This window comes from Orcinus orca, chromosome 20 (assembly GCF_937001465.1).
Source record: "Orcinus orca chromosome 20, mOrcOrc1.1, whole genome shotgun sequence".
NCBI lineage: Eukaryota > Metazoa > Chordata > Mammalia > Artiodactyla > Delphinidae > Orcinus > Orcinus orca.
The window spans coordinates 36,134,978-36,159,595 of NC_064578.1; the positions used below are offsets into that span (position 1 = coordinate 36,134,978).

General features: G+C 35.2%; 1 protein-coding gene across 6 annotated transcripts in view; it reads right to left on the bottom strand.

Annotated features, from left to right (window-relative positions):
* The window catches only part of PHKB (phosphorylase kinase regulatory subunit beta), a 216,641-nt gene that overhangs the window by 114,717 nt on the left and 77,306 nt on the right, over positions 1-24,618 (bottom strand). For all 6 annotated transcript variants that reach the window (XM_004264871.3, XM_033418877.2, XM_004264872.4 and 3 more), the window contains 3 exons: positions 14,115-14,178; positions 2,782-2,877; positions 440-637 (listed from right to left, as the gene is read on the bottom strand). In XM_004264871.3, the coding sequence (XP_004264919.1) occupies positions 440-637; positions 2,782-2,877; positions 14,115-14,178 (358 nt within the window). The remainder of the gene's footprint in view (positions 1-439; positions 638-2,781; positions 2,878-14,114; positions 14,179-24,618) is intronic.

The window sequence follows — 24,618 nt, forward strand, 5'->3', positions numbered from 1 at the left end:
AAAGAACATTTGCTTAAAGATTGAAAATTCAATCACAAATAGATATTTTCTATTATATTAGACAAATGGTATATAGTAGGCAGGCAAAATACTGAAAGTTCAATAGGAAAATTACTCACCCAATGACTCAACATGGCCCGATGTGAGCAAATAGGCCTCAACAGCTAACACTTACCGAGTGCTTACTATGTGCCAAGCACTGTTCTAAGCACTTTTATATATATTAACTGATTTAATTCTCAAAAAAACCTCACTAATAGTAGGTACTAACTTTATTTTATCAATGAAGAATATTAAACACAGAGAGCTTAATTAACTTGCCCAAGGTCTCACAGCTAATAAGTGGCAGAGCCAGAATTCAAACCCAAGAAGTCTGCCTCCTGAATCAGTACTTTTGAACATTCTATTATGCTATCTGACATGGGATATTTTTTGATACCTTAATTTCAGCTGGTCTGTAGTAGCGTCTTTTAGGATCTTCCAATGATGTTCTATACCCATCTCTCAAGAAACGCTTAAATCCATATTTTCCTTTTAATTTTCTAACCACTTTATCAAGTGTCTGGTTAAACAGAACTTCATCATCCAAGGCAAATGCAGGATAACTGATGCAGGGGAGCAGGGCAGCATCTGTGTTCTGGGGGCAATAAGAAAAAGAAGGGAAAGTAAGTGTCTGTAATCATATGATCAACACAGCCCAAAGAGAATCACAGAGATGCAAAGCCACTAAGGTTATTTAACTGACAGTGAGACTGCTGTGCTCCAAGGGACAGACAGATGTTTATATGGCATGGTTTAGTGAACCTTACAGAGGAGATAAAACTTCATTCAATGATAAGGAGTATTTTCAAGGTTCAACACTGGACTCAAACTTTAGTACGTTATTTCAGTCATTGTGTAAAAATTTAACACCACTAATTAGTCATTACAACTAGTCTGTCATAACAATTTGTTTATAATAGTGAAAACCAGAAAACAACCTAAAGGTCCAACAATTAGCTGAGTAAATCAGCAGCCATTAAAATTTATATTATAGAAATGTTTACTAATATGGAAACATGTCCATTCAAAGAAACAGGTTATCAAGCATTATGAACAATATTCCTCCAGTTTCGTAAAATAAAAATATTATATGTGTACATAAAAATACATGGAAACATACAAACCCAAATGATGTCACCCTAAGATTATAACTGAATGGTGGAATAATGAGTGGATATATTTTTATTATTTGCTTATTTGTGGATTCTGTTTGTCTTTTATCATAATCTTGTATTACTTCTATAAAATAGTTATTTTAAAATAATTAAATTGTTCCATTTTGGGTGTTTTCTAAGAATAGAGCCACAAATAACCCCTCAAAAAATCTGCAATCAGGTATTACATAGTCATTTAAGAGATTATCAGACAAAAGAAAAGGGTGAATCAAATGAGAGAAAAGAAATAAGGAAAGCAGTTTTATTCAAAAGAAATTTAAATTATGAAAAATATTCTTCTACATTTCTAATACAGTAAGTCCCCTACATATGAACAAATTCTGTTCTGTGAGCACGTTTGTAAGTCCAATTTGTCTGTAAGTCCAACAAAGTTAGCCTAGGTACCTAACTAACACAATCCGCTATATAGTACTGTACTGTAATAGGTTGATAATACTTTTCACACAAATAATACATAAAAAACAAACGAACATGAAAAATAAAGAAAACATTTTTAATCTTACAGTATAGTACCTTGAAAAGTACAATAGTACAGTACAACAGCTGGCATACAGGGGCTGGCATCGAGTGAACAAGAAGAGTTACTGACTAGAGGAGGGAGAGGAGGTGGGAGATGGTAGAGCTAACGGATCCTCAGCAATAAGAGACCGAGGGCAAGCTGCAATTGCACTCACAGGTTCTGGTTCTTTGCTGGATTAAATTCTATCTACCCTCTTGAAAAAACGGTCCAGTGATATCTGGGTAGTAGCTCTTTTTTTCTTGTCATAGATGACACGGTAGCAAGGGACTGCATTCTGAAAGACTGCTGCAACCTTCATGAACCATTCTACATTCGGGTCCTGTGCCTCAAAAACTAACAGTGCCTCCTCAAACAAAGAAAATCCCCTTGCCATTTCCTGTGTCGTGAATCTCTTCGGTTCTTCAGTTACTTATTCTTCCTCTTGTCACTCCACTCTCTCAATTATTTTCACTTTTGTTTCCATCATTATCGCTTGGCACTTTTTAGCAGTACCAACTACATCACTGCTGCTTTTAAGCTTGCTTCCAGACACCCTGGGCTTGAAATAAAGACACTGTACTACTGTACTCTATACAGTACTGTACAGTAAAGTACACAGAAGCACAACCACTTGTTGAGGATGCACGCACGTGACAATGTACGCCAGACACGTGAACTAAATTATGTGATTGGACCTGGGAACGCACATTCACATCTTTAAAAGTTCACAACTTGAAAGTTCGTGTGTAGGGTACTTACTGTATATAATATTGCATGACCAAAAAAAATTAATTTTGGCATAATGTTGCTACTCCCCCAAAGAGAAAAAAATATATCTAGTTCTGTACTGCTCTATGAAAACTCAAAGGACAAAGCAGCTTTCTCCACAGCTCTGTTCACTTCCTAAACATTGACCTCCCCAGGCCAGAGGAGTAAGCGGCAACATTCTCTCTTATCTCTTCTGCCAACTTTTAACACTTTAGAGTACTTTCTTGGAAGAAGAAACAAAACTATGTAACAATCATAAACAACAGTTCATATTAATTTATTATAAAAATATCTCACATGAGATCTTGATTCTCTGGGTAACAGTGAGCACAAAGTTTGCCGGTTGCGATTGTGGGCATCGAGATCCACAAATATAACTGACCAAGAACAGCCCTGGAATGAGAGAGAAAGAAAAATTTCCTAGATTAACATAAAAGAACTTGTAGAACATTGGGCAATTTGACTGAAATAAATTTCACATTATAAATCAATGTTACCTCAATTTACAAAAATAATAAAATTTTAAAAAAAGACAAGCAAAAAAATTTCACAAAAATATTAACATTGGTTGCATTTGAGAGTGGCATTACAGAAGATTTTAATTTTTTAAATACTTTCAGTATTTCTCAAATTTCTTGCAATAAACATATTAATTTTATAATCATAAAAAATAAATGTTAAAAAAAAAATAAAAAAAAATAAATGTTATTTTTCCAATTTCTCCTTAGTTTTCTTAAAAATCAAAATATATAGATTACAAGATAACTAATAAAGGATATTTTAATAAAAGTAAAAAATCATTTAGCTAATACTTCTGACAAAGAAATAAGAACTAATTTGGATTCACAAAATCTGAATTGTACAGTCCTAATAAAGAACGATCAAACTAAATGAATTTAGATATCTAGAATTACAAATATAAAAACTACTTGATTAAAATATGAAGACAGGAGAATCTCAAATAATAGTACTGTACATAATACTTGCTAATATTCATTATGTGTCAGGCACTGTGTTTTATGCTTCACATGGATTATCTCATTTAATCCCCTTATGTAGATATTATTATACCCATTTTACAGAAAACTATGCTAAATCTTAGTATAACAGAGGCAAGGGTTCAAAATCAAGTCTGACACAGAAGACCACACCTTGAACACTATATTATGCAATTTCCCACACTAAAAATTATCTTTCAAGTAAGAATCAAAAACTTGAATTAAAAAAAAGTGTTAACAAAAAATGATAATTGGTCTGCTAACCAAGTTAAAAAATTTATCAATACTATTTAGCCATTAGTGCTTTCCATTTTCAATAGCATAGTTTTTAAATAAACATGGTTTTGTTCTTTTATTGGGGAGATAGATATTTTGAAAACACAAAGAATGAAATTGGAATACGACTACTTCCATTACAAGAGAATACTCAGAAAAATACATGGGGAAAGGAAGAACACCATCACAAATTTTATGTTGCTTCATTACCTTCTAAATCTCATACCAATTCCCAACTTCAAAGATGCATTTGCCCTGAAGATAAAATACATTGACTGAAACTCAAAATCTAGTAGTACTAGGCCCTAGATCCAAGCATCATACTCACTCTGTATATTTTTCCTGTTAACCCATGTTCATACATGAATATTAGCTCATAAAATAGAACTTCTCATTCATAATATTATTTCTTAAATTTCTTTTAACTCTGACAATAAGTGAACAAGGAATGAGTGAGGCTGTCTCTTAACCAGATCAATTCTAAACAGTCTTTCTATTATTTGAAAGTCCCTACTTCTCATCTGTACTCACAAAATTGAGCCCAACAAACTTTCATGCAGTAGCTGCCAATGTCAGAGTAATGTGCCCTCTGCTTTGAGTAAAACAAGACAGAACATGACCTCTCCTCTTAAGGAGCTGACCCAGGTGATATACAGTCCTAAATCAGATAAATATTAAACAAAACAAAAAGACTGCACGTGGCAATATATGACTATGTACCAGGTGAGTGGTTTAGATGAAAGAATAATAATAAGCCTCTAAAGTTAACAGGAGGAAAACAAAATAGGGACCTTGCGGTACTTCATGGAGAAGGTGAGGACCAGAAATAGGATCTGAATTTTGGGGGAAGGGGGAGCAAGTAGAGTGGTTGGAACAAGACAGCAAAGAAATGAATGTGTATGTGATGTTGGGAGCCAATGAATACAGAAAATAACAGGACTTATAATTTACCCCTTAGGCTGAAAATTAATAAAGTTAATTACATGTCAAATCAGTCTGCCTTGAATTTAATTTTTTAAAAGATACAACAATCTAAGTAGGATAATTTATAAATAATGAAATGAAATGGCAAATTTGGTAATTCTTGCCATTATTTGCTTCATATAAACAGCTAACTTCTATTTTCTAGCCACAAATAAAGATTCACCAAAGTATTTGTTGAGGTCCCCTCCTCTGCCAGCCTCTAAGAAATAGGCACAAAAGGAAAAATTAATCTCATAATGCTATCATATTTTAACACTAAGATCAAAAGCTAATAAACTATATTGTCTGACTATCATCTTAAAAAATATACCATGCTTTAGGTATATGGTCCGGACTTACAGAAGAATAAAATTCACCCAAGGCCATGGGCAGCTATTCCTATTCAGAAGCAAATTTTTTAAAACGTCATCAAGGAGACCTCCATATGGAATTAATTATCACCTACTTTAAATTATCAGACACGTTAATTTTAGGCTTGCAAATTTCAAAGGAAGCTAGACATGTCTGCATCGCTTTGAACACTGCGTAATATGAGAAATCTTTCTAGTCATCACCTTTTAGATTCTGGCCTCAGCTCATTTGTTAGTATCTTGATTTCTCCAATTAAAGGCAGGAATATGGAAAGATGTTTTATATGTATATGTCACTCCAGAGTATCTTATTAACTTTGGATATTTTATTTTCATCTTTCATTTCCTGAAATTATCATAACTCTGCCATAATATTCTGACTCCATCTAAAGAGCACAGATAAGACTGACAGTTCAAACTTTACTCCCAAACTGAGTTTCTGTAATTGTTTTCTAGTATACACATTACAAGATGATTCAACCTGACTTGAGTTCCAATGAAGGGGAAGAGCTGCACTGAACCATCTACCCAGGCCTCCATGACCATAACAAACACTTTTGAGATGGTATCTATGGCCAAGGGTAACATCTATGACTCAGATAGGCTGGCACCTGGGACCTGGGACCCTTAGCTGCAGTGCTTGCACCTGGACAAATGTCTCCTCGAGCAACAAAATACAAAGCAACTACAAAGGACTAAAAATAACTGTGCATGCGCAGCTGGGCAAATTATGGACAAGATACAAAGAGACCAAAAACCCAACAGCCACTTTTGAAGAGCCGGAAGCAAAAGCAAGGTACTGCGCATGCCCCCTGCACATGACACCACCTAAGGGGTGGGCAAACCACCTAAGGCACCTCTCCGGCCTGACCCCTGGACGCACCCCTACCCTCACCCCATATGAAGAACCAGTTCGCCCCCCACCCAGCAAGCAAGCGAGTGAGCAAGGGAACCTGTTACTTGTTCTCTGTCCCTCCTGGTGCAGCAGGGACCCCAATAAAACCTTGCTTGAATTTCTTGTCTGGCCTCTGATCAATTCCTATTGATTAAGGAGGCCAAGAACCCTGGTAGGTAACATGACCGTAAGACGATCTCTTTAGTCTCAATTCAAAGTGAAATGATTTGAAGGATTGCCCAGGCCTTTCTTTTCCTCTTTAGACTTTTCTCTGAACCTGAGCTAATGGGCTTACTACCCTCATCTAGCATCAAAGAATAAAACAAGATGAAACGGATCAGTATATCTATTGTGTCAATACTATACATGACCTTTTCTGTTCTTCTGGAAACAAAAAAACAGCACCATGATCAGGACACTTTCTTACCTGGTCCAGCATTAGGCTGTCCTATAGCTCTGTGAGCAAGCCTAGAGACATATTCTGCAGAAACGATACTTGCTGGTGGGAATTACCCCTCTACACCACGGCTGTAGTGGCGGTGGCCTGTAAATAGCCAACTTTTACTTACTGACCCAACAGCAGCTTCCAGTAGCCCTCACTAGAGGAATTCCTACTCACATATTGTTAAAGGGGTTTCAAACTACAGAGAGAGATGAACCTGAGTGTTAATTCTCAGGGTTTTAGAAGAATAGAGCTGAGACTCAGACCCAGGAATCACAAAACTGTTGCTGATGTCTGTGACATGTGCTAACTATAAATTATGATTTATTTAAGTATTATCAAATATTTTTATATCACTATATATATTTATAAATCACTACATATATTGTTGAGTATTGTCATACACACACATACAGACACACACACACACACAGATATATATATATATACACACACACAGAGAAAATATTTGAAACCATTATGAAATAAGTGATTCTCATATTAAGGATTATATGAGTATGTTTCTAAGTGCTCCAAATTAGCCTTTATTATAAATTTATTTAAAAAATTAAGCCACTTGATCAAATTTTCTTCTTAGATATTTTCTCCCAAACAAAAATATGTTTTGAAAATAGTTTCGGAGTGAAGATTTAAATGATGAGTCCTTTTTCTTTAATAATAAGGCAAGTCTAACAATTTAAAAAAATAGGAAAGAAAGTACAGGAACACATAATAACCAAAGCTAAAGGCTTATTCCACACAACAATTTCCCATAAAAATAAAAATTAACTTTTGTCTTATACACCAAAGCACAAAAAGGGCAAAAGTTCAACAAGTGGAAACCTCTTTCAGAAAGATCAATAATTAAGAAGAAAATGGTGTGGTCAAAAGGTACAAACTTCCAGTAAGTCCCAGGGATGTAATGTATAGCATACCTTTGAAAAGTTGTTAAGAGAGTAGGTCTTAAGAAAAAAAGTTGTAACTATGTGTGGTAGTAGTTGTTAACTAGACTTACTGTGGTGATCTCTTCATAATATATACAAATATCAAATCATTATGTTGTATACCTAAAACTAATACAATGTTGTTTCTTTTAAGTAAAAATAACAAAAACATGCCTATAAATTTTAACTTTAATACGCATGGATCACTCAAACTAAGACAAATTTTTAACTTGTGATATTCACTGAAAAGAATTATATACAATGTTTCTTTTTTAAAACAAAACAGATCAATTCACCCATTTCCGCTACCTCCCACATCCCGCCTCAGGCAACCACCAATCTGTTCCCTGTATCTGAAGTTTTGATTTTTTTTAAAGATTCCACATATAAGAGAGATCATACAGTATTTGTCTTTCTCTGTCTTATTTCACTTAGCATATTTCACTTAGCACCTAGCATAATGCCCTTAAGGTCCATCTATGTTGTCACAAATGTCACTCCTTTTTATGACTGAATAATATTCCATTGTATGTATGCACACACCACAATTTCTTTATCCATTCCTCCATTAATGGATACTTAGGTTGTTTCCATATTATGGCTATTATAAATAATGCAGCAATGAATCTGTATATTTTTTTCAGTATTATGGACATTTCAACAACATTAATTCTTCCAACTCATGAGCATGAAACATTTTTCCATTTATTTGTGTCTTCAATTTCTCTCATCAATTTCTTTTAGTTTTTAGTGTGCAGGTCTTTCACCTCTTTGATTAAATTTATTCCTAGGTATCTTGTTCTTTTTGATGCAATTGTAAATGGGATTGTATTCTTAATTTCTCTTTGATAGCTCATTATTAGTGTATAGAAATGCAACAGATTTTTGTGTATTGATTTGTATCCTGCAACTTTACTGAATTTGCTTATTAGCTCTTTAACAGTTTTCTGATGTTTAGGGTTTTCTATATATAATATGCATATTCATGCCATATGCAAATCATGACAATTTTACTTCTTCCTTTCTAATTTTGGATGCCTTTTGTTTCTTTTTCTTACCTAATTTATCTGGCTAAGACTTCCTATCTGGCTAAGACTGGCTAATACTATGTTGAATAAAAGTGGCAAGAGTGGGCATTATATTAGTGAAACTAATATAATGTTATATGTCAATGACATCTCAATAAAAAATTAAACTAAATTAAATTTAATTTAAAAAAGAAGAAAATGGCTTAAGAGTTTTCAAAGATAATACATAGCTTTTACCACTAAAGGTAGAAAGCATTTAAGATCCAAGATTTCCTGTACTAATATCTTATATTCCAGATTCATTACCAAGTGGCTTTGGTTTAATTTCTGGTTCTGCCTCTCTGTTATGTGACCTGTGAGAATCCACCTCAACTCTATTCATTTTGAGAGAAGGGCCCTTCCAGCCCTAAAGATCTATGACTCTCTGAGTTGCCACCAACCCCGGATGTACTTTTTTTTGAAGCTCTAAATTAATTAAGTTAAAGATACATGATCAGGTCTTCCAAAACACTGTATCAATAGTCTTCAGAAATAATTGAGAATACTCATTAGACCTGAAATCCCTCAAGTCTTGAGTATGCTTCTTTAGGTCTTCACTTGAAAAAAAAACCTTTCTTTATCTCAGTTCTTTTTCCCACCACTGACTTTTTCTTTCTTTCTTTTTTTTTTTTTTGGCTGCATTGGGTCTTCGTTGCTGCGCTCAGGCTTTCTCTAGTTGCAGTGAGTGGGGGCTACTGTTTGTTGCGGTGCACGGGCTTCTCATTGTGGTGGCTTCTCTTGTTGTGGAGCACAGGCCCTAGTGTGCTGGCTTCAGTAGTTGTGGCTCGCGAGCTCTAAAGCACAGGCTCAGCAGTTGTGGCGTTTGGGCTTAGTTGCTCCGCGGCATGTGGGATCTTCCCGGACCTGGGCTCGAACCCGTGTCCCCTGCATTGGCAGGCGGATTCTTAACCACTGTGCCACCAGGGAAGTCCCTGGCCACTGACTTTTAATTAGACCACAGATCTTTTAAGTACAGGGAGTGATATTATAAAATGATTAAACACTAAAAACATCACATGCACTTTTAAATGTGCTATTGTTTAGCAAGTACATTTTTAAGTGAACTGCTGTAGAGGTGGGAATTTTAACATTTTCAAAGTCAGGTTTCTGTAATTCTCCACATCAGAAACAAAGATAAAAGGGAATTTGTAAAACTAGGATACTCTGATATTACCAAAAAAATTGGAAGATGGAGAGGCCCTACTTGCAAATGTGACATCTGTGTGGCTAAAGGAATAAGACCTTATTTGTCTATATTTCTACCTGAAATAATCAAGAAACAGTCAAGTCAGCAAACATTTGGTGCACAGCTCTGCTGGAAACAGACATGAACTAAACAAGGTCAAATGTTAACTCTGCTGAGAGCAGTTGTTCTCATCCTTGGCTGCACATTAGAATTCCCAGGCAGTTTAGAAAAATCTCAACACCACAGCCTCCCTCTAGACAATTAAGTCAGAATCTCTAGGGGTAGAGCCCAGGCATCAGTACTGCTTTTTAAATTCCTCAAATCTAACGTGCAGCCAAGATTGAGAATTTATGGCTGGGGAACAATACCAGCAGTATATTTACAACTCAGAATCAGAATGCATAGTAAAGCAATTCAGTACTTTTAGAATTATGGCTAACAAATCTACAGAAGCTTCCTGGGAAAAGTAGGCTGAAGGCAGAGCCCTGAAATATAGGTAGTTAAGAAAGGTACCATTAATGTTTGTGGGTATATATGTAGGTAGAGAGGATGCATACTAGATATGTAAACAGTATACACTAAGACTCAGGTACATCAAAGGAGATGGCATGATTGCAAAAAAAAAGAGCTGACCACTACTTTATAATAGCTGACCTAGACATGCAATTCCATTCATCTCACTACTTGGTTACCATGTAAGGCAGAAGAGCAAGACCTGCATCTTGCCACACTGCTGTTGTAACACTACTAGTTTAGTCTGTGACTCTTCTAAGTCTCCTTGATATACCCCTGAGAAGTTTTGGAGTCCAATGGCTTTATTACCCTTCCTTAGTATTACCAGCACTTCACTAGTAATAACATGAGGTATCACTTATTGAGGGTTTAATCTTTGCCAAGCACTATGCTAAGTTTTTTATTTGCATGACTACCTTCTGAGTTAGGTCCTAGTGTCAATATCTCTATTTGTTTAAATGAGGAAGCTGAGACTTAGGTAAATACCTAGCCAAAGTCACAAATTCACTGGTAGGAGTACAGAGTATGCAGTGATTCTACCTCGTGACACTGAATACAATGGCATTCTTTTATGGCAGATTACACTCCCACTCACACACTCCTTTCTTCCTTCCTTATCTAATATATATATACATATATTCTGTAAATATTTATATACTCATACACACACATATTCATACATACACACATATTTAAATGAATGTATTGAGAGTGAGGCAGGGGGGAAAAGGAAATGAAAAGTATTGAAGGATACATGTAGGATTTCCATGAGTATGTTGACTCTTCAGAGAGACAGAAATGTTGGTACAAGCCAAGGGATCAGAGCCAGAGACACCAAGAATCTCCAGGAGAAACATATTAATTCTCATGATTTTCAACAAGTTCATATACCCCCAAACCCCCATGAGATCTGATTCCTCAATTTCTCCAGCCAGAGGTCTTGAGAGAAAAAGAGTGTGGTAAGTGGGTGATTTAGAGTCTCCTCTTGGGCACCCAGAATGAGGTGCTGCTCCCCTCTTCCCAATCCTTTCACGTCTGTGGTCGTTCTTAATCCTTCATTTCCTGGATTTAACCAGAATCCTTCCTCCAGAGGAAGTTGAAGTGAGAAGAGAGTTTACGTATGTAGGGAGAGGAAGAGAGGCAGTTGTGTCACCATGCTCCAACATGAAACTTTCCTAAATGCAAGACTTGAGGTACATAGTATCAATATTATAATTGCCATAACAAAATCCATATCATATTTTACATGTCTGCATAAGTTCCTAAAATGTATCTTCACTGACTTAATTAGCATTTTAATAGCTTAAGGTTAATTATAGTATTAGTTGAACACCTCCTTTGCCGCCTCATCTTTGGAATCTTTACAAAAATTGCTAAGAAAATTAGTTTACTTCTTGATCCAGAGAGGTAACCTGTATTGCTGCATATTATTCCTTCCACTGACAACTCAATCCATGGTCACCTGATTAGGGGCAGAAATTGGTCAAAGATCTTTTAAAAATTTAAGGCAACCCTAAGGGTTTCCCTTTTATCCCAAAGAAAATGAGATTTAGACATATGATTACAACCAGTTGAGGGTTAAGCTAGGATCACGATTTCCAATTCTTTGGCTTCACATGTTAAGCAAGTTCCCCTTTGCATGACATATACATCGATATACATTAAATTGAAACCAACGAGGGAACTGACATGGAAAATATATGGTATATAATGCCAGGAGTATTTTAAAATGTGAAAGCTGAACAAAAGACTAGAGGAAATGCTTCTCAAACTCTTCCAAAAAATAGCAGAGGAAGGAACACTCCCAAACTCATTCTACGAGGCCACCATCACCCTGATACCAAAACCAGACAAAGATGTCACAAAGAAAGAAAACTACAGGCCAATATCACTGATGAACACAGATGCAAAAATCCTCAACAAAATATTAGCATCAGAATCCAACAGCACATTAAAAGGATCATACACCATGATCAAGTGGGTTTTATTCCAGGAATGCAAGGATTCTTCAATATATGCAAATCAATCAATGTGATACACGATATTAACAAACAGAAGGATAAAAACCATATTATCAGCTCAATAGATGCAGAAAAAGCTTTTGACAAAATTCAACACCTATTTACGAGAAAAACCCTCCAGAAAGTAGGCATAGAGAGAACTTACCTCGACATAATAAAAGCTATATATGACAAACACACAGCCAACATCGCTCTCAATGGTGAAAAACTGAAACCATCTCCACTAAGATCAGGAACAAGACAAGGTTGCCCACTCTCACCACTCTTATTCAACATAGTTTTGGAAGTTTTAGCCACAGCAATCAGAGAAGAAAAAGAAATAAAAGGAATCCAAATTGGAAAACAAGAAGTAAAGCTGTCACTCTTTGCAGATGACATGATACTATACATACAGAATCCTAAAGATGCTACCAGAAAATTACTAGAGCTAATCAATGAGTTTGGTAAAGTAGCAGGATACAAAATTAATGCACAGAAATCTCTGGCATTCCTATACACTAATAATGAAAAATCTAAAAGTGAAATTAAGGAAACACTCCCATTTACCACTGCAACAAAAAGAATAAAATACCTAGGAATAAACCTACCTAAAGAGACAAAAGACCTGTATGCAGAAAACTATAAGACACTGATGAAAGAAATTAAAGATGATAAAAAACAGATGGAGAGATATACCATGTTCTTGCATTGGAAGAATCAACATTGTGAAAATGACTCTACTACCCAAAGCAATCTACAGATTCAATGCAATCCCTATCAAGCTACCACTGGCATTTTTCACAGAACTAGAACAAAAAATTTCACAATTTGTATGGAAACACAAAAGACCCCAAATAGTCAAAGCAATCTTGAGAAAGAAAAATGGAGCTGGAGGAATCAGGCTCCCTGACTTCACACTATACTACAAAGCTACAGTAATCAAGACAGCATGGTACTGGCACAAAAACGGAAATATAGATCAATGGAACAGGACAGAAAGCCCAGAGATAAACCCATGCACATATGGTCACCTTATCTTTGATAAAGGAGGCAAGAATATACAAGGGAGAAAAGACAGCCTCTTCAATAAGTGGTGCTGGGAAAACTGGACAGCTATATGTAAAAGTATGAGATTAGATCACTCCCTAACACCATACACAAAAATAAGCTCAAAATGGATTAAAGACCTAAATGTAAGGCCAGGCACTATAAAACTTAGAGGAAAACATAGGCAGAACACTCTATGACATAAATCACAGCAAGACCCTTTTTGACCCACCTCCTAGAGAAATGCACATAAAAAAAAAAATAAACAAATGGGACCTAATGAAACTTAAAAGCTTTTGCACAGCAAAGGAAACCATAAACAAGACGAAAAGACATGGGAGAAAATATTTGCAAATGAAGCAACTGACAAAGGATTAATCTACAAAATTTACAAGCAGCTCATGCAGCTTAATATCAAAAAAACAAACAACTCAATCCAAAAATGGGCAGAAGACCTAAATCGACATTTCTCCAAAGAAGATATACAAGTTGCCAACAAACACATGAAAGAATGCTCAGCATCAGTAGTCATTAGAGAAATGTAAATCAAAACTACAATGAGGTATCATGTGACACCAGAGTGACGTAAGTCAGAAGGAGAAAAACAAATACCATACGTTAGCACATATATATGGAATCTAAAAAAAAAAAAAAGAAAAAGACTAGAGGGAAAAGTTACTGAAGAAAGAAAATGAGAATTCTTAATGAAGAGGGTTTCTTAAATTAAGCAATCTTTTTTTAGTTAGAAACCTAAAATTTAAGCAGCAAACCATATTCAAAGGAAAGGTTGTTCAACCATGGGCTGCTACATAAATTACAGACATTCTCTGATCATAATGAATGACTTGGTTAATAAATGGCCAAATTAATTAAACATGCAATTCAAAAAAATAATCAAAGTCTGTTGTTGCTATTGCTGTTTTTTTACCTGGTTGCCAAAGAGGTTGAATCCATTAATTGCTTCTAGAGCTGCTTTTGCTAAGCCAACAGAGCTGCAAGAGAAAAGGAAATACTTTATAACTCTGATGCATCTGGCTACAAAATAAGAACCATTATCTGGTGAATATTCATAGGCAAGTTTCTTTATTAACACTTATATAACATCTTCCCTAAGAAGAATGATGTCTAAGAAACTTTAGTCTGACATTTCACTATTTTAGTTTTCCTTTCTTATAGTTAGTGACCTTCAGGGAAAAATATTTCTAAGTTCACTTTGATCTAGACAAATGGTCATACTATTGATGGGAGTAGTCTTAACTCCAGTATCATTTATATTCACTAACTCAAGGAAAAAAAAAAAAAGATTAAGTTTAGAGGAAGGTGTACTATGATGACATGTGCACAGCAACACCAGGGTGGGCATCATTAGCTCTTATCAACTAACAGAGCTTTTCTGATGTCAATTCGGAGCCCTAGAAAAGATTTTGCATGCCATACACTTACCACAGAGTGTAGTTTAATATACCCATTCAAATACTCTTTGCTTAGGGTCCAATAAAATAGGCATTATTTTATGCTCACAGAGCAAATGATCATACTTCTCATTTTTTGCTATATTCTTCTCTTTGAAATAAAATGTGTACCCCTTTGGCCTCTCAAATGCCTCATACAATAGTGCTGGAAAATGGGAAGACCCAAATTTCATTAAAAATATATGACACTGTCATCTGATAAATATCAACCTTTAAATATTTTAGATCTAATATCTAGTTTATTTTAGTTATTGCAATTTTTTTGTTTTTTCTCAAAGAAACTGCATATTCCATTAATCATTTAAAATTAATGACCTGTCATCATTTCTCTAAAGCAGTGATTATCAAAGTGTGGTTCCCAGAGCAGCAGCATTACCTGGAAACTTGCCAGTTCTCACTGCTCTCTGGGACTGGGGTGTTAACAAGCCTTCCACGTGCTCGAATGGACTTTAAATTTGAGAACCACTGTTCTAAGCTATTTATGTCATCACAATCTATATTTTCTATGGGTTGTTTTACATGAAATGTTAAACAAGTAAGCATTAATTTTACTATAGGATAGTAAATAGGTGGGAAACATTTTAAAATACATGAATGGGAAGGAATATACCCATTATTTTATAACTTTAAATGAAACAGAACCTTTAAAAATTGTGAATCACTATGTTGTACACCTGCAACTTATATAATGTTGTACATCAACTATACTTCAATTTTAAAAAAGGATAATTAATGTATGGAGATAGTGATCAGGTGGAAGATAAAGAGAAGAAAACAAAAACTTATAATTCAATGTCCTAATTTGCATACCTGAGAAACTTTTGACACATTAACTCTCAGATGCCTACTTTAAGTTTTAAAATACCTTGGAATTGATAAAGCAATGCAGTTTATAGGAATAAAGTGAAATCCAGGACCTCAAAGATGAGCTAAGAAAAGGAACAGATTTTTTTGTTTTTATTACAAAAGTGAAAGCACAAAGGTGAGTGACTCATACTATAAGATTTTACTCATAGCCAATATGATCACAGATATAGAAAATCCTAAAGAATCTACAAAAATGTGCTACTGGAGCTATTAAGGACATCTGGCAAGGCCCCAGGAGACAAGATCACTATCAAAATCAATTTTATTTCTACAAACTAGCCATGGACATCTGGAAATTTAAAGTTAAAAATAAATACCACTTACTATCACATGAAATATTTTATCATAAACTTAACAAAATATATGCAAGACCTGAACACTGAAAAACATTTCTGAAAAAATTAAGGAAGACCTAAATAAATAAAGAGCTATCCCATGTTCACAGATTGGAAAACTGAAGATCATTAAGATGTCAGTTCTCTCCAAAATGATCTATAGATTCAATGCAATCCCAATCAAAATATCAACAGGCATTTTTGTAGAAATTGACTAGCTAATTCTAAAATGTATGTGAAAATGTAAAGTCCTGGGTTAGTAACAAAGTTTTTTTAAAGGAGAGCAAAATTGAAGGACTACTTCGGAGGCAGAAGAGCTCCATGACTATGAAGGCAAAAGAAGAAATTTCTGAAAAGATGAGAAGAATCTGTGGTAGCGTAGAGCAGTTCTTCTTGGTTTTAAATAAAGCTATTTATTCCTTAAAAAAAAAAAAAAGCTGAAGGACTACTTGATTTCATGACTTACCATAAAGCAACAATTATCAGTACAGTATAGTATGGGTCAGGGCAGACATATAAATCAATAAAATAGTCTAGAAATAAACCCATATGTATATGATCAAAGAGCCAGGTAATTCAATGGGGAAAGAATAGTCTTTAATGGTGTTGGAATAATGAAATATCCATATGGAAAAAAAAATGAACCTCAATCTTTGCCTCACACTGTACAGTAAAGCTAATTTGAAATAGATCATGACTTAAATGTAAAAGCTAAAACTATAAATCTTTCAGAACAAAACCTAGGAAAAAATCTTCTCAATTTTGAAGTGGCAAAAATTTCTTAGACACATAAAACACTAACCATAAAAAATTCTGATAAATTAGATTTCATCAGAATTCATATCTCTGATATTCAAAAGATACCATTAATAAAATGAAAAGGCAAGTTACGCTCTAGAAGAAAATATTTGTAAAACACATATCTTACAAAAGACTTGTATCCAGAATACATAAAGAACTCTTAAAACTCAGTAAGAATACAAACAACCCATTTTCAAAGTGAGAAAAGGACTTGAACAGACACTTCAAAATGAAGATATATGAAGATACATGAAGATACATAAATGCCACATGAAAAGATGCTCAATAAAATTAGTCAACAGGAAAATACAAATTAAAATGACCACATACTCATAAGAATGATTAAAAATAAAAATACTAACAATACCAAGTGTAGACAAAGATGTAGAGCAATTGAAATTCCTACCATACATTATTGGTAGGAATGAAAAATGGTAAATTCCTTTCAAAAAACAGTTTGGCAGTTTCTTAAAAAGTTAAACCACTTATTATATAACTCAGGAATTCTACTTAGGTATTTTCCAAGAGATATAAAAATATATGTTAACAAAAAGATCTGGATCCAAATAGTCAGGACAGGTTTATTTTTAATAGCCCCAAACTGTCAACAACCCAAATTCCTATCAACAGAAAATGGATAAACCAAACTGTGATTTATCTGTACAATGGGATACTACTTGTCAATAAAAAGGAACAAAAGACTGAAAAAATTAAATGAAATACATGAACGGAAGGTGAAGTTGACATAATTTTCCTTATTCATCTAAGTACCATGAAAAACCCTGGACATTGCATAAACAAAGATAAAAAGGCTCAGAAAAATGGAAAGAAGGCAGACTGCCTAGGAACCTCAGGATTCTAAGAACAGCACTATGGTGAGTCTCCTGAGTACCCTTTTTGCCTCATATATACCAGACTTAGAGCTGAAGAAACCAACAACTAGGAAATGTAGGTAGGTGCATACAAAAAATCCCCAACAAAAGCCAATGGACCAGGAAAAGGGCAGCCTAGCAAAATAGAAAACTTTTAGACAATAACCACTCAAAAAAACTGTGACCCTACTCCCACCCACCCCTGTAAATGCTGAGTGGGAAATTTAGACTTCTACGCTCCTGAGTCTATAATGAGGAACTGCATCCAACATCCAACCACCTCAGTTGTGGTGGTGTCAGAAAAATCCAAGGAGGAAGTCAAGACTTTCATTCCTGATGGATGACAAAAGTCTCCCCTCTCACACCTCAGTGTCAGTGGAGATCACATAGGGTGCCTAAACTTTCATTCCCACCCATCAGTAATTAGGTGAATCTCCCCTTCCTCTTGGGATGGTGCCAGAGGATGTCCAGTGGAGAATTAAAACTTTCACTAATGCCCAGCTGTAAAGCGGCCACACCCTTTCCCTGTCATGTAAGTGGAGGTCAACTGGAAATCAGTAATGAGGTACTTCCATCGTTCCCAGCCAGGGAGGTATTAATGGAAGCCTACTGGGGAGCTAGACATAACAACCCAGACCCAGCAGTAATGAAGAGTCTCCATCTTGGGTGTCAACAAAAAAAAACCTGACCTTACATTCTCACCTGGCAGTAATGGGGTGATGTGCCTACCCGCTTCCCCTGCCAGAGTGGTGGCAAAAAATACAGCTAAAATAAAAAAGTAAAGTCCCCAGGGTCTTATAATACCCCCAAAATCCATGTCTCAATAATAATAATTTAAAAAACCACTCATCATATCTAGAAACAGGACTATCTCAAACTGAATAAAAAAGGGCAATCGATAGATAGAAACACTGAGACAAAAGAGATGTGAGAATTATCTAAGATTTTAAAGCAGCCATGACAAAAAGGCTTCAGTGAGCAATTGTGAATATGACTGAAACAAATGAAAAGAGAAAGTCTCAGCTAAGAAACAGAAAGTCACAGCAAATTTTTTAAACTGAAAAATACAATAATCAAAAGCTCAGTGAACAGGATGAAGGAGACAGAAGAAAGAATAGCTAAACTGGAAGATAAAACAATAGAAATAATCAAATCTGAACAAAAGAGAGAAACTAGACTTAAAAGAAACAAACAAAGAGAACCTCAGGGACCTGTGGGACTTTAACAAAGATTTAACATTCATGTCATTGGACTTCCTGAAGGAGAGGAGAGAAAGGACAGAGTTAAAAAAAAAAAAAAAAAAAAGCACTTGAAACAATGGCAGAAATTTTCCCAATTAGCAAGAGACAAAAAGCTGAGTGAGACTCAAACAGAATAAAATAAAAATATCCATTCTAGAACACATCATAACTTCTGAAAACTAAAGACAAAGAAAAATCTTGAAAGTAGCCAGAGAAAACAATTTACCTACAGGGGAAAAGCAATTAAATAACAGTGACTTACTTATAGGAAACCATGAAAGCTAAAAGGATGTGACCCAAGAGTTTTTAAGCATTGAAAGAAAAGAATTGTCAACCTAGAACCTTATACCAATAAATATATTCTATTTATTTAAGCAAGGCATTCTCAGATGAAGGAAAAATAAGAGATCTGTCACAAGCAGATCTACCCTAAAAGTTTGACTAAAGTAAGTTCTCAAAACAGAAAGGAAATGCTAGATAGATAGATAGAAAGAATATGGTAAACAAAAATACTGATAAATACAGTAGGTTTTTCTTCTCCTCTTGAGTTTTATAAATTATGTTTGACAGTTACAGCAAAAGTTATAACACTGTGGTTCTAAATGTATATGGAGGAAATATGTAAGATAATTATATTATAATAAATGGGGGAGGGTAACATGACACAAACAAAGGTAAGGTTTTGATAATCCCTCTAACTGGTAAAATGATGACATCAATACACTGAGTACATATGTATACATAATAATATAGAGCAACCACTAAAAAGCTATAAAAAAGATACATTCAAAACCACTATAGAGAAATCAAAATGGAATTCTAAAAAATGTTTAAGAACCCACAGGAAGGTAGGAAAAAGAAAACAGAGAAATGAAAAAGAGAGAGAGTAAACCTTAAGCTCAAACATATCAATAATTACATTAAATGTAAAAGGTCTAAATACAGCAATTAAAAGAAAGATTGGCAGAGTTGATTTAAAAACATAACCCAACTATATACTGTCTACAAGAAACTAATTTCAAATACAACAATATAGGCAGGTTGAAAGTAAAAGGATTTTAAAAAGAAGTATCATGCAAAAAAGCAAAAGAAAGCATATAACTGAAGTCCCAAGCCCAAGTATTTGGAGATGGGCCTTTGGGAGGTAATTTGGCTTAGATTAGGTCATGAAGGTGGGGCCCCAATGAATAATGGGATTAGTATGTCCATGCCACACAGCATGTGGGATCTTAGTTCCCTGATCAGGGATCAAACCTGCACCCCTTGCAGTGAAAGCATGGAGTCTTAACCACTGGACCACCAGGGAAGTCTGGGGATTAGTACCCCTTTAAGAAGAGATGCCAGAAAGCTTGCTTTCTCTCTCTCTCTCTGCCATGAGAGGACATGGCAAGAAGCTGACCATCTGCAAATCAGAAGAAAGTCCTCACCAGAGAACAGAAATGGCTGGCAACTTGATCTTGGATACTCTAGCCTCCAGAACTATAATAAACAAATTCCTGTTGTTTAAGCTGCCCAGTCTATGGTACTTTGTTATAGCAGCACAAATCAACTAATAAAATTCTATATAACAAGAATATATATATTTTTTCCAGTGCCCACCAACATATACCAAGAGATCATACCTTGGCCATAAACAGAATCTCAAGACTATAAAAGAACTGAAATCATACTGTGTTCTCTAACCACAATGGCATCAAACTAGAACCAATAATAGGACAACAACAGGAACATCTCCCAACACTTGTAAAGAAAACAATACACACCTGTCTACATAATCCACATGAACCAAGGAGGAAGTTTCAAGTGAAATAAAAAAATAGACTGAACTGAATGAAAATGAAAATATAACATCAAAATTTATGTAGTATAACTAAAGTGCTGAGAGGGAAATTAACAGCACTAAATGTATATACTAGCAAAGAGAAAAGCCTCAAATCAATTATCTAAGCCCAATGTAATGAAGCTAGAAAAAGAGCAAAATAAACCTGAAGCAAACAGAAGGAAATAACATAGATAAAAGCAGAAATCAATGACATTCAACACAGAAAACAGAAAAAAATGAATGAAACAAACACCTGATTCTTTAAAGAGCAAAAGAAAATTGACAAACCTCTAGAAAGACTAACAAAGAAATAAGACAAAACACATGTGACCAATATTAGGCATAAAACACGAGATATCACTACAGACACTGCAGACATCAAAAGGATAATGAGAAAATACTCTGAACAATTTGATGCACATAGCTTAGAAGGAATGAATCGATTCCTGGAAAAGCACAAACTATCACTACTGACCCGATATGAAATAATTTGAATAGCCCTGCAACTATTAAGGAAATTGAATTCATAATTTTCAAATGGTCAAAAAAGAAATCTCCATACATAGATGATTTCATTGAAGAAATCTACCAAACATTTAAAGAAAAACTGACACCAATTCTACACAATCTCTTACAGAAAATAGAGGGAAAAATATACTTCAGAGTTCATTTTATGAAGCTAGCATTAAGCTGATACCAAAACAATCAAAGACAATACACAAAAAGAAAACTACAGACCAGTATCTCTCATGAATACAGATATTAAAATCCTTTTTCAAAAAATTAGCAAATGGAATTTAGCAATATGTGGAGTGAATTATCACCATAACTGACCAAGTGAGGTTTATTTTAGGGATGCAAGGCTAGTTTGATAATCAAAAATCAATCAATATAATCCACCATATTAGTAGGCTAAAGAAGAAAATTGACATGATCATCTCAGTGGTATTAGCAGAGGAATAGATACATAGAACCCAGAAAGAGACCAATACAAATATGTCCACTTTATTTTTAACACAGCACAAAGGCATTTCAATGGAGGAAAGATGGCCTTTTCAACAAATGCAAATAATGCTGAAGCAATTGGACATTCATATGGAAAAAAAAAAAAAGAACTTCAACCTAAGTCTCATCACACCTTATACAAAGTTAACTCAAAATAGATCATGAACTTAAGTATAAGACATAACACTATATAACTTTTGCAAAACAAACCATCAGAGAAAATCATCAGAATCAAGGGTTAGGCAAAGAGTTGTCAGACTTTACACCAAAAGCCCAATCCATGAAGGGAAAAATTATAAAATGGATTTCATAAGAGTTTTGCGCTAACAAAAAAACAAGCTACAGACTGGGAGGATATATTTGCAAAACAAAGAACTGACAAAGGACTCGTATCAAGAATTATATAAAGAACTCTCAAAAATCAACAATAAAAAATAATCCAACTAGAAAATGAGCAAAAGACATGAGACATTTTGCTGAAGAGGATATGCAGATGGTATATAAGCACATGAAAAGATCCAATATCATTATCCATTAGGAAATGCAAATTAAAACCACAATAAGATATCACTACAAACCAATCAGAGTAACTAAAACAAAAAATAGTGATTACACCAAATGCTGGCAAAGATGCAGAGAAATTACACTACTCATACATTGCTGGTAGGAATGTAAAGCAATATAGGAACTCTAAAAAACAGGCTTGCAGTTTTTTAAAAATCTAAACATGCAACTACCCACCAAATGAACTACTGGACATTTATCCCAGATAAATGAAAACTTTTGTTCACACAAAAACATATTTAAAAAAAAAATTTTTTTTTTTTTGGTTACTTGTGCTTTAGGTGTCATAGTTAAGGTGTGACCTTGTCTAACCCAAGGTCACAATAATCTACAACTATGTTTTCTTCTAAGAGTCTTATACTTTTAGCTCTTACTACCAGTCATTGACCCACTTCCAGTTATTTTTTGTACATGATATGAAGTAGGATCCAAATTCATTCCTTTACATATGGCTATCCAGTTGTCCCAGCACCATTTGTTGAAAAGACTACTCTTTCTCTATCAATTATCTTTGTACCTTTGTCAAAATCAACTGACCATAGATGGGTTTATTTCTAGATCATTAATTCGACTGCATTGATCTCTATATCTGTTGTTACACCAGTACCACACTTTTAAAGTATTGTAGAAGATTACTATAACTACAGTAAGCTCATTATTGTAGTAAATTTTGAAGTTGCAAAGTGTGACTCCTCCAACTTTGTTCTCAATGTTGTTTTGGCTATTCTGGGTCCCTTGCATTTCCATATAAATTTTAGGATCAGTTTGTCAATTTGTATAAAAAAGACAGATTTTTGATATAGAGTACATTGAACACAGGATATCTTTCCATTCTTGTATGTCTTAATTTTTTTCAACAATATTTTATAGTTTTTGATGTACAAGTCTTGCATTTCCTTTGTTTATCCCCTCTACTTTTAAAATGAGGAAACTAAGCCCTGAGAGATGAAGTGTAAGTGGCTTTCAAATGCATCCTTACTTTCTCTTTGGTGAAAACTCTCTTCCCTACTAGAATCTATGCAGATCATTTTACCCTGGTTCTCAAGAACAACTGAGCCAATAATCTGGGATTAAGATACTGCCCTACTGCCTCAAATCTGCTATCTAGCTTTTCATTGCCTGAAGAAGTACCTGATGCTTCCACAGGTTAAACAAATTCCATAACAATTCATGTGGTACTGCCAGTATACTTAAGACAAGGGACACAGTCTCTTTTCATAGCCAAAGTCACTTTAGAGAAATGACAAGAAGGAATAAAGTCCAAATGAAGAATATGTGGTGGTTTAACACACGTCTGCATTGAGGACACGGGGAGGGGGAAGGGTAAAATGGGACGATGTGAGAGATTAGCATTGACATATATACACTACCAAATGTAAAATGGATGGCTAGTGGGAAGCTGCTGCATAGCACAGGGAGATCAGCTTGGTGCTTTGTGACCACCTAGAGGGGTGGGATAGGGAGGGTGGGAGGGAGGGGATATGGGGCTATATATGTATATGTATAGCTGATTCACTTTGTTATACAGCAGAAACTAACACGACATTGTAAAGCAATTATACTCCAATAAAGATGTTTAAAAAAAAAACAAAACACGTCTTCAAAATCTTTTTTTTTTTTTTTTTTTTTTGCAGTACGCAGGCCTCTCACTGTTGTGGCCTCTCCCGTTGCAGAGCACAGGCTCTGGACGCGCAGGCTCAGCGGCCATGGCTCACGGGCCCAGCCGCTCCGCAGCATATGGGATCTTCCCGGACCGGGGCACGAACTTGTGTCCCCTGCATCGGCAGGCTAACTCTCAACCACTGCGCCACCAGCGAAGCCCACGTCTTCAAAATCTTTGACACTTCTCCCATCACAAGGTGGAGAATCACTAGAATATGGCCTGGTCTTACTGACTCTAACAAACAGGATGTAGTGAAAGTTATGCTGCATGATTTCCGAGGCTAGGTCATGAAAAGAAATACAGCTCCCACCTGGCCTGTGGGTTTTGAGACACTGAACCTTGGAACCTAGCCTCCATGCTGTGAGGAAACTATATGGAAAAACTTCATATATGGGTCTTCTGGCAGACAGCTCCTGCCAAAGTCCCAGTCAACACTCTGATACCTGAGTGAGGAAGCCTTCAAAGTTGACTCTAGCCCCAGCCACAACTGATGGCAAACACATGAGACCCTAAGCACCCTAGCTTAGCCTAGTCAACCCTCTGAACCATGTGAGTTAACAATAATAAAAGATTGTTGTTGTTTTATGCTTCTAAGTTTGGGGTTGTTTATTTGAAATAATAGGTAACCATTTAAGAACCTAAGGCAGCTTCCTAACTGCACATGCACCCAGCACAATCATACCTATTCTTGCATACTTCAAATGGAAACCAAACAGTACCTGCATAAGAATTCTAAATTCTCAGAACTTAAGAGTTAGAAGAGCCCGTAGGAGTCATATGCTCTGACAAT